Genomic DNA, 10,215 nt, shown 5'->3' with positions numbered 1-10,215 from the left:
AATGAATAATATAAAAAATTGAATAGAGCATGTTTGTTTTGTGATCCTGATATAATGAGAGCGCCATTACCTTCTGTGATGGGTGGCCGCCAGCTTCCGGTGTGATGGACATGTGAGCGCAAGGAGTGAAGAGCCGGAGTTGGAGCGGCGTGCCGGCCGGTGCCGGTCCCGATCCTGGTCCTGGTCTCCTGGTGGCGGGACATCTGCATTCAAAGAAGACACAGGCACATGTAGTGACAGACAGACTCTGTGGGCTGAGATGAGGGAGGGCGGGTACTCTGCCTGACATTTGAGCCGGCTGTGATGTGATCTGGTAGCGTTTGTGATTTGATGTTGAAGTTCCAAGTGGTCAGCATGCAGAGAAGAGAGCGAGCAGAGTCCATATGCAGCACACTTCCTTCCATGTTGTGAAAATACAGAGAAGAAAAAAGCAGACAAAGCGGCGCGGGCTGAATTTAAGACATAAGAAAGCTTGTAGAGAGACTTTTCCTCTGAAGATGAATGAGAATGTATAAAAGTTTAGAATAAAATGAAATGAGTGGTGTGAATTTTGTCCTGTCCCCGTTTGAGTCAAAGTGTAAGTCCTGTACATTCCGATTGTAATTGTAATCTGATATTTTGTCATTGGTCATTTTTAGAAAGAAGTGTTATTTTTATTGCCTTTGGCTGTATAATTTTTTTAATTTGAGCTGCATGGGTGAAATATACAGATAAGAGTGAAGCGACATGACTGATGTTCTGTTCCGAGTGAGAAAGATTGAAGAGCTGCCACATGAAATAGGAGTTAATGTTCCCACACATGTAAAGTGGACTCATGCACAAGCAAAGATACACAGTGTTTTCTGCATAGTCTTATCAGAGCATGTGTGGTGAACTGGGCTTGCTAAGTTAGCTAAGTGAGTAATTTGGTTATTTAGAATTTGAGAGCACTAAGTTGTGATTTTCTTTGACATGACTTGGAAGTTAATGGAAGAGCAACACAGAGGCATTTGATGTTAGTTATTTTGATAGTTGTTTAGTGATATTGAATTGAACTGAAGTTACCGGAATGTTTGTAGCATGTGGTCCCGTCCGTGCTGCCGCCAAGCCGAGGTGAAAGGTCAGACTGTCAAACAAGATGTGGATGAATCCAATGTCATTTATAGAAGGGGGATCCTGGATCGTACTAAGCGGAGTAGAGAACAGAGGGGTGTTTGTGCTGCCCGAAACAGCAGTTGTGCAGGTTGTATGTTGAAATGTCAGCCAATCATATGAACTTTTAAGGGCCGACACTGAGAGGAAAGACTGAAGAAGTTTGAAAAGATCATTTGAGATAGCTGATTTGAGAGTGTAGGTTGAACTGTTGTGAGAGGCAATACATTTGTGAGGCCCAGCATCCAGATGAAAGGACTTATGAAAAGAACTTCATTGTGTCTCTGGCCAAATAGCTCAGGCTGTAAGAAGACTTCCCGGTGAATCAGGGGCTGTGGCTTCAATTCTTACATGATGCAATAAATTTATGAGGCCCAGCATCTAGATAATGACATAAGGACTGTGAGAAAGGAAGCTAAGCTCTATGACCAAATAGCCACTGGAGGGAGGGAGGGAGGGAGGGAGGACATGGGTAAAGGGGTGTGGGTGGTATATGGAGTGGGTAGCTACTTACACTACACTTGTACACTTATGTACTTACACTATTTATTTTGATCAGTCCCCCCCCCCCCCCCCCCCCCTTCTTGGTGACTACTGCATAACATAGCAACACATTGATTCGATTTTGTGTTTAATGAGTCAGGGCAGATTTTCATTGTTAAACATGTTTACTTTGTGTAAAGTATATTGTTTTTCTAAACTACCATTCTAGCTTTGCTATTACACAGTGACTCACAAGAGTGCTACTCTGACAAGTATTGGCAGCTAGTGAAATATATTCATCCAATAATCCCATTTTTGTAACAAAATAATATAGTCATCTGTAATATAGTATAGTACAATATAATAAATACTTGGGCATGAAGTCTTTATTTTTGCAGGATATGATAAAAATACTTAAAGGTTATATATATATATATATATACACACACACACACATAGAATCTTTACATATAACGCTATATGATTTTGGGTCCAACGTTTTCCCTGTCTACATGTCAACACTGAAAACTGAGTTTCTGAGCATCTTCATCCTGCATGCATTTTTGCAAAAGGTCAGTTTTCAGTGATCTAAATGCCTGTCTTCATGGACCCTGGCTACGCTACTGCTCTACGTCTACGGCTGGCACAGAAATGCTGAGGAGTTTAACTTCACCCCATATCCAAACCCAGCGTAAAGAGGTTCAGTGAATGTGGTGTTGAAGGTGTACAGGTGGGTCAGTGTGTCAGAGGAGACTCTGTAAAAGGACACAATGCCAGCAGGACAGTCCAAGTATACTGCCACTCTGTTAGAGACACAGGACGGGGAGGGAGGAAGGATGAGTGTCCCACTGTTGTTGTGCCAGGCATTGTATCCCCCATCAGTGCACGTCAGACTCCAGGACTGATCACTCCCTCCAAACTTGGAGCTATCGCCGTCTCCATTCCTTCCAATTCCCCTGTAACTCACAGCGATGTACACCTTTCCAACCCACTCCACCTCCCAGTAACAGCGACCAGTCAGACCCTTCTCACACAGCACCTGGGGCCAATAGTCAAATCTCTCTGGGTGATTAGGATACGGGTGCTCCTTCCTCAGGTCAGTCACCTTTTTGTTGCTTTCAGACAGTTTGAGGAACTTGTGTGCTGTGTTTGGGTCCAGCGTCAGTTCACAGAAATCTGATGGAGAGGACGACACACAATCAAAGACAATTAGCACATCAAAAGTCAAGCAAAGATTTGAAAATAACTCTAACTTTGGGGAACTGTTTTTGATTTTCATAAGGCGTGGAGGGTACACAGAATTCAGATTGAAAAATCCATCTATTTGATATGTTTTGTTTTCCTGAATCAAAGCAAAAACACACTTACACTTCCTCAAACCTGGTGTCAACCACTGAACTCCATGGGGGTCGACTCTGAAAGATAATAACATCAAGTCAGAAAAGAAAGCTCTCTTTGTCATGGTTAATGTGTGTGCACACTGTTATTGACAGCATCTCTCCATACTTGAGAGTGTCCAGTCTCTGGTGCGGATCCTTCAGTTCTTCAGACAGCTGCTTCACTCCAGAGTCTCCTGGATGATTGTAGCTAAGGTCCAGCTCTCTCAGGTGGGAGGGGTTGGAGCTCAGTGCTGAGGCCAGAGAAGCACAGCCTTCCTCTGTGATCAGACAGCCTGACAGCCTGCAAACACACAAAACAACACACATGGCAGATACTAGTGTAGCATATTGGTGTAGCTTAATGAATTTCCAAATCCAGTAGTGCTTGAATTAAAGAATGAAAAGTCCAATTTCCATTTCAGTCAAATATAAACCATATCAGCAACATGTTGTATCAGAAATTGGCATTACAACTACACAACTCCATACTTCTTTAAATTAAATGCTTCAAATCAGTTTTAGTCAAATATTAAATGGGTTTGTATGTTGGAGGTACGTCGGTGCCTTTGAAATAAATAAACTAATTGAAACAACACAGTAAAAATACAGACAACTGGTCTGACCTGAGAGCCTCCAGTGTACAGTGTGGACTCTCCAGACCAGCAGACAACAGCTTCACTCCTGAATCTTTCAGGTTATTGTTACTCAGGTCCAGCTCTCTCAGACTAGAGGATTGGGAGGTGAGAACTGAGGACAGAGCTTCACAACTTTTCTCCGAGAGGTTACAGCCACTCAGCCTGGAGAGGAAATAATAAGCAGAAAATGTTTTAAAAAAAAATCTTTCGATGTAAATCAATATTGTCACATTTAAAGCACTCTGGAATAAATACAAATCTCACACTTACAAAGCTTTCTTGGAGGCTTTGATCACTGGCATCAGCCTCAGAAGAGCCTCCTCTGAAGCAGAGTATTTCTTCAGGTCAAACACGTCCAGATCGTGTTCTGAAGACAGTAAGATGAAGACCAGAGCTGACCATTGAGCAGGAGACAGTTTGTCGGTAGTGAGACTTCCGGACCTCAAATACTGTTGGATCTCTTCTACCAGAGAAAGATCCTTCAACTCATTCAGACAGTGGAACAGATTGATGCTACTTTCTGGACAGGGGTTCTCCTCGATCTTCTTCTTGATGTCCTGGACTGTTTCCTGTTTGCTCCATGAGCCACTTCCTGTCTGTGTCAGCAGGCCTTGTAGGAGTGTCTGATTAGTCTGCAGTGAAAGACCCAGGAGGAAGCGGAGGAACAAGTCCAAGTGTCCATTTGGACTCTTCAAGGCTTCGTCCACAGCACTCTGGTAGAAATGTTTCTGTGTACATTTGACTTTTCTACTTTTACACTGTTCTTCTGACAGCAGACTGACTCCAGAGTTGGTGAAGGTCAGATGGACATGAAGAGCAGCCAGAAACTCCTGAACACTCAGATGGACGAAGCAGAACACCTTGTCCTGGTACAGGCCTCTCTCCTCTTTAAAGATCTGTGTGAACACTCCCGAGTACACTGAGGCTGCTCTGATATCGATGCCACACTCCGTCAGGTCTGATTCATAGAAGGTCAGGTTTCCTTTCTGCAGCTGCTCGAAAGCCAGTTTTCCCAAAGACTCAATCATCTTCCTGCTCTCTGGACTCCAGTGTGGATCCGTCTCACGTTGTCCATGATACTTGACGTTGCTCAATTTGGACTGAACCACCAGGAAGTAGATGTACATCTCAGTCAGGGTCTTGGGCAGCTCTCCTCCCTCTCTGGTTTTCAACACCTCCTCCAGGACTGTAGCAGTGATCCAGCAGAAGACTGGGATGTGGCACATGATGTGGAGGCTTCGTGATGTCTTGATGTGGGAGATGATTTTGCTCGCTAGCTTCTCATCTGTGAACTTCTTCCTGAAGTACTCCTCCTTCTGTGGGTCAGTGAACCCTCTGACTTCTGTTGCCATGTCAATACACTCAGGCGGGATCTGATTGGCCGCTGCAGGTCGTGTGGTTATCCAGAGGCGAGCGGAGGGAAACAGTTTCCCCCTGATGAGGTTTGTCAGCAGCACGTCCACTGAGGTGGACTCTGTAACATCAGTCAGGATCTCAGTGTTGTGGAAGTCCAGGGGAAGTCGACACTCGTCCAGACCGTCCAAGATGAACACGACCTGGAACTGATCAAACCTGCAGATTCTTGCATCTTTGGTTTCAGTGAAAAAGTGATGAACAAGTTCCACCAAGCTGAACTTTTTCTCTTTCAGCACATTCAGCTCTCTGAAGGTGAATGGGAATGTGAACTGTATGTCCCGGTTGGCTTTGTCCTCAGCCCAGTCCAGAGTGAACTTCTGTGTTAAGACTGTTTTGCCAATGCCAGCCACTCCCTTTGTCATCACTGTTCTGATGGGTTCATTTCTTTCAAATGAAGGTTTAAAGATGGCTTCACATCTGATTTTTCTTTCAGTTTTTACCACTTTCTTTGATGCTGTTTCAATCTGCCGGACCTCATGTTCATCATTGACCTCTCCGGTCCCTCCCTCTGTGATGTAGAGCTCTGTGTAGATCTGATTCAGGAAGGTTGGGTTTCCTGCTTTAGCGATCCCCTCAAACACACACTGGAACTTCTCCTTTAGGTTCGATTTGAGGTTAAGCTGGCACATAGCAGGAGATCCTGAAAGAACAAACAACATTGTTGAGTATAGTTTTCAGAAAAAGAGCGACAAGCTCACAGGGCGTGTGGGGGCTGCAGTTGTAACGTAAGTGCTTCTTAGTACTTATTATAACCAATCAGAAAGGCTCAGTTTGAGTGACTCTGAACGTCAAACTGTCAAAGTTCAGATGACCAATATATTGCCAAGATGTAAAATAAAGAAAGTGCTTAACGCAGACCAAAAATTCAGCTGTGAAACAACTTACAACTTCTTGATGTTTAATAAGCGTTTACTGCAAGTGGAAAAGAAAGATTTGTGAAGATGTGAGAAATCCTCTTACTGTTCTGCAGACACTCAGCCAGCTCCACCTGCTTCATACTCCTCAGGAAGTGCAGTGTGATCTTCAGAAATGCCTCTCTGCTGCTTCGCCTCTGCTCATCCTCACAACCTGACGACACCTCATCATCCCTGTGACTCCCTAAGCACCCTGGGTAATCCGGGCTCAGAACCTTCTGCATCTCGCTCAGCTCGTCCTTCACAAAAGCGACAATTTTCTCCTCCAGCAGCTGGAACAGAGAACTATATGAATGATAGATACTAAAATCACAGAGCCAAACATCAGATCCATGTTGAATCCACTGGTCTAAAAAGTGCAGCATGGAGATTAGTGTGAGCAGAATAGATGTAAAAGTAGATGCTTTACATGTACAGACCTTGAATATGGATTCCAGATGTGTTTGATGCTGCTGGGCAGACTGACCGCCGGGAACCTCTGGGATCTCCTCATCGAGTCTGTGGAGGAATCATGAACAAAAAACATGACGGCTCACAGTTTAACAATTTGGACATTTTTCCACATGTACGAAACTACCCAAAATTAATCCTGTATGTGGACTACTGATTACCATTAGCAAATTATTTCAAGCAGCATTTTTAAACATGTATTTGTATGTATGATTCCATCCCAAGTTATTTGATCCACATCCAGGTTGTTGATCACTGAAACCTCCCTTCTTGGGTATGCTCCTAATTGAGCCGGGCGTAACAGCATAAAAAGTGAATTAAACAGCTGACCTCTGTTCAGAACTGGGATGTCCATCTTTTAACATAAGAGGCACAGACATGGACTTGAGGGACACACAGCTGGGTCCAGGATCAGATTCTGGGTCAGAGGCCTCTGGTCTCTGGTGGAGCCTGGTAGATAGAGAAAAGACCATCAGAGAGGGGAAATCCCTCTTTAGTCTTCAACCACAGAAGCTGCTGAGAAAACACCAACAATCAGGTTTAAAGTAACACAGACCAGCAACATTCAGACCCAACTGCATGTGAAGACAGGATTACTTTACTGCACTCTACTCTGTTTTGTCCATCTCAGGCTGTTGGTGTCGCAGCATTGCTCTCTTTCATTGTCGGGTTGTATCTTGAGTGCACACTCGAGACTCGTTATCAGACCCGGTATCAGTAGATAATCAATATTCAAGGACTCATCAGGATCAGGGAAAAAAACTTTATGACATGCAGAGTTAGTAACAGCTCACCTCTGTTCAGGACATGAGAATCCATTTTTAAACATAAGAGGTATAGACATGGACTGGAGGGACACACAGCTGGGTTCATATTCTGGTTCAGATTCTGGTTCAGGTTCAGGTTCAGGTTCAGGTTCAGGTTCAGGGGAGTCTGGTCTCTGAGAGATCCTGGAAGACAGAGACAAGACGAGGACTCAGAGGGAAACTCAGTTTTTGGTCTTTAATCATGTCTGTTATCGCTGCTTGAAGCTTCTCATTGACAATAAAACGCATCAAAGAAAAAGTCAAGTTTAACCTGCTGATTTGATCTTTTATTGGTTTTAAAAGCAGAACTTCTACATCTAACAAAGTATTTTTAAAGTGTCATATTGAGGCTCAACACGACAATACTTTCTGCTGAAAAAGTTTTAAATTGAAACTACTCCTTTAATAACATGTTACTCGACATAATGTTTTTTTTCCTGCAAAATAGTTTGTAATGCTGCTCAGGATATAGATCGGCAAAACGTTGACTTACGCTGTCTTTAAAGAAGGTTGTCTTTGGAGTAAAATGGCTGGTCTCTGGTGGCTCTTCATCGACACACAGATCAACTTCCTGCCAGCAAAATAACAAACACACATACACATTATAAATTATATTATAAATACATCAATTATTATCATTATTGATTAATCTGCCAATTCTTTTCTCAATTAACTGATTAATTGTTGTATAGAGCTTCAGAAATAAATTGATTAATTTATTAGTCAATTAAAAGAAAATTAATTGGCAACTATTTTAATAATCTATTAATAGGATAAAAAATATATTAATTGGTAAAAAGACGAAGCTTAAATATTCAACACAACCTAAATTCTTTAGTTGAAGAAATCAATAAAATTATTGGAGCAGCACACATTACAACACATTTCCTCTTTCAGTTGTGTTTCACTGTTTCTCTTCTCTTCTACTCTGTCTCTGTTCATTTCTACATTGTTATTGTTTTTATCTTTTTTAATGACGTCGCACTTATATATGATGTCATATTGGTTCTCCTGTTTCAATATTTTCTTCAAGAAATTAACATAGAAAAAAAGTATTATACACAATAAGAGCATGGAAATATATGATTCTATTTGTAATCATCTTTTCACAGCAGTTTGTTTTGCTGTTTGTCTTTGACATCTGATCTCTGTGTGTTACGGAACATCTAGAAACAACGTGACATGTAGGTATGGGGGGTATGGGCGGTTTTTCCAGTTAATATTTTTAGGTTGAGTGGAGGCACAAGGTCAGACCGCAGAGTTTCGTCCTCCTGGAATCAGATAGGGAACTGGTATTTTGGACTGAAAGGTTGCGTAATTTATGATATATATTGTTTTATGAGTCAGGAGCAGCCTACGGGTCAGGCGGGTTCGCCACCCATGTAATTTTTCTCCTTAAGGACACAGAGCTGTGAGTACAGGTGTTGTGCCAAAAAGTGACTTCCTGGTTATGGTATAATCTTCTAAATATAACTCTGATGAGTGATATGAAGTCATTTTGTGGCAGAAAAACCCTTTCAGTATCAAATTGGGAGCAGGAATCAATTTTTGGCAAGTAAAAAACTGCATTTTATGCATTACATTGGCCCTTTACAGAGTTTTCAATAGGTAAAGAGAACTGGTTCTGGTATAATCTTCTAAATATAACTGGTGAGCTATGAAGACATTTTGAGGCAGAAAATCCCTTTCAGTCCAACATTAGCAGATGGACTCAATTTTCGGCAAAGTAAAAAACGGCATTTTATGTGTTACATTGGCCTTTCACAGAGTTTTGAACTAGTGAAAAGTACTGGTTATGGTATAATCTTCAAATCATAATTGTGGTGAGTGATTTGAAGTAATTTTGGGGCAGAAAACCCTTTCAGTCCCATGCATACATAAGTCAGACATACATCATGTTAATTACAGTCTATTTAACAACGATATCAGACATAACAAACACACAAACATAAAAATAACGTTATTGACAAATCACGTTAATATCATGCCTGATTACACTATAAACAACAAACACGTTTATGGCGCTTTCAGCTTTAACAGGCTGCGCGCGCTCCCGCGACACAACACCGGTGTAAAAAAAAAAAAAAAAACCCAGAATCTCTGTAATTAAAGCTGTGACTGTTACAGCTGGTTGTTTCTGACTGATTTTGTGTCACGGACAAATCTGTACAGGTAAACACGAGCCCTGACTCAGCTGCTGTGAGGCACGTCACGCGCAAAAATATTTGGGGTGGAGGCTTAGCAGCGACTGTCTGGAGGTGAGCTGAGAGAAAAGCAGAATAAAGAGGACATAAAAGAGTGAAAAGAGGGAAAACTTTACCTGTAACCGCAGAGAACAAGGTGCGTGGTGACACGAGGATTCAATGCTTCTTGCGGACGCGTTCACTGCGAGCTGCGGACACCACCGACGTAAGGACGTTCTGCAATCCTCTGTCATCAAACAGGAAATTACCAGGAGGCGGGGTTTTCCACATCTCTGCCTCCTATCCTCAGATTTCAGTCCGTTGCAAAGAAACCGAAGTGTCCAACTTCTACTTTGTGCGGATATAACTTATGACAGATGTCACGTATAGTATCCAGATATCAGTTACATCAGATCAGTTAGCCAGTCTGTCTGTATTATTTGGATTCATATTTGTATATTAATCATTGCAACAACAACAAAAACAAAAAATATTTATTTGTATTTGTTATTTAGTGCAAACTAGCCTAATTACAATCAGGTCATTAAAAATAGGAAAGAAAAGAAAAGGAAAATAATATTAAATTAGCAGTTTCCAACACAGTTCATTTTTCTGAATCATAATTAGCTTTATTTTCACCTTTTCCTGTCGGTGATAAATGTCATTTCAGTTTGAATTTGATCCTAATAATAAAGTGTGAATCCTGTTAGTCACATGTCAGTGTAATGTGGTGTTGTACTGACTCAATGTGTCCTGTGGAGGGCAGTAGATGCTCCATTACTTCAGTCAACATCAGTATTAATGTGTATAAATATGAA

At 41.8% G+C, this 10,215-nt stretch overlaps 2 protein-coding genes across 5 annotated transcripts in view; both read right to left on the bottom strand.

The window, feature by feature from the left end:
- Positions 1-1,693, bottom strand: part of LOC111665319 (uncharacterized) — a 9,536-nt gene extending 7,843 nt beyond the window's left edge. Inside the window, exon 1 of one of the 4 annotated variants that reach the window (XM_087177680.1) lies at positions 1,045-1,693. In XM_087177680.1, the coding sequence (XP_087033806.1) occupies positions 1,045-1,061 (17 nt within the window). In that variant the 5' untranslated portion in view covers positions 1,062-1,693. The remainder of the gene's footprint in view (positions 1-1,044) is intronic. The other 3 variants (XM_087177681.1, XM_087177682.1, XM_087177683.1) reach the window with 3 other exon arrangements.
- Positions 1,694-1,745: 52 nt separating this feature from the next.
- LOC111665354 (protein NLRC3-like) lies at positions 1,746-9,665 on the bottom strand. The gene is made up of 11 exons (XM_023420335.2): positions 9,535-9,665; positions 7,708-7,785; positions 7,203-7,358; positions 6,739-6,858; positions 6,378-6,456; positions 6,005-6,230; positions 3,899-5,684; positions 3,617-3,790; positions 3,121-3,294; positions 2,983-3,029; positions 1,746-2,790 (listed from the first exon to the last, which is right to left on the bottom strand). The coding sequence occupies exons 2-11, from the start codon at positions 7,764-7,766 to the stop codon at positions 2,249-2,251; spliced, it is 3,363 nt and encodes a 1,120-aa protein (XP_023276103.1). The 5' UTR covers positions 7,767-7,785; positions 9,535-9,665; the 3' UTR covers positions 1,746-2,248.
- Between the last annotated feature and the right edge of the window lie 550 nt (positions 9,666-10,215).

The sequence above is a fragment of the Seriola lalandi genome, unplaced genomic scaffold, assembly GCF_002814215.2.
Source record: "Seriola lalandi dorsalis isolate HSWRI2012SDOR001 ecotype SW California unplaced genomic scaffold, Sedor1 jcf7180002054630, whole genome shotgun sequence".
NCBI lineage: Eukaryota > Metazoa > Chordata > Actinopteri > Carangiformes > Carangidae > Seriola > Seriola lalandi.
This window is presented reverse-complemented; position numbering and strand designations above follow the sequence as displayed.

What these genes read in the sequence shown, in the direction of transcription:
- LOC111665354 (XM_023420335.2), bottom strand. Translation starts at nt 7,766, where the DNA reads ATGAAGAGCCACCAGAGACCAGCCATTTTACTCCAAAGACAACCTTCT. An exon ending in CAACCTTCTTTAAAGACAGC is followed by an intron (nt 7,359 to 7,707) that starts GTAAGTCAACGT and finishes TCTGTCTTCCAG; the next exon opens with GATCTCTCAGAGACCAGACT. An exon ending in ATCTGGAATCCATATTCAAG is followed by an intron (nt 6,231 to 6,377) that starts GTCTGTACATGT and finishes TCTCTGTTCCAG; the next exon opens with CTGCTGGAGGAGAAAATTGT.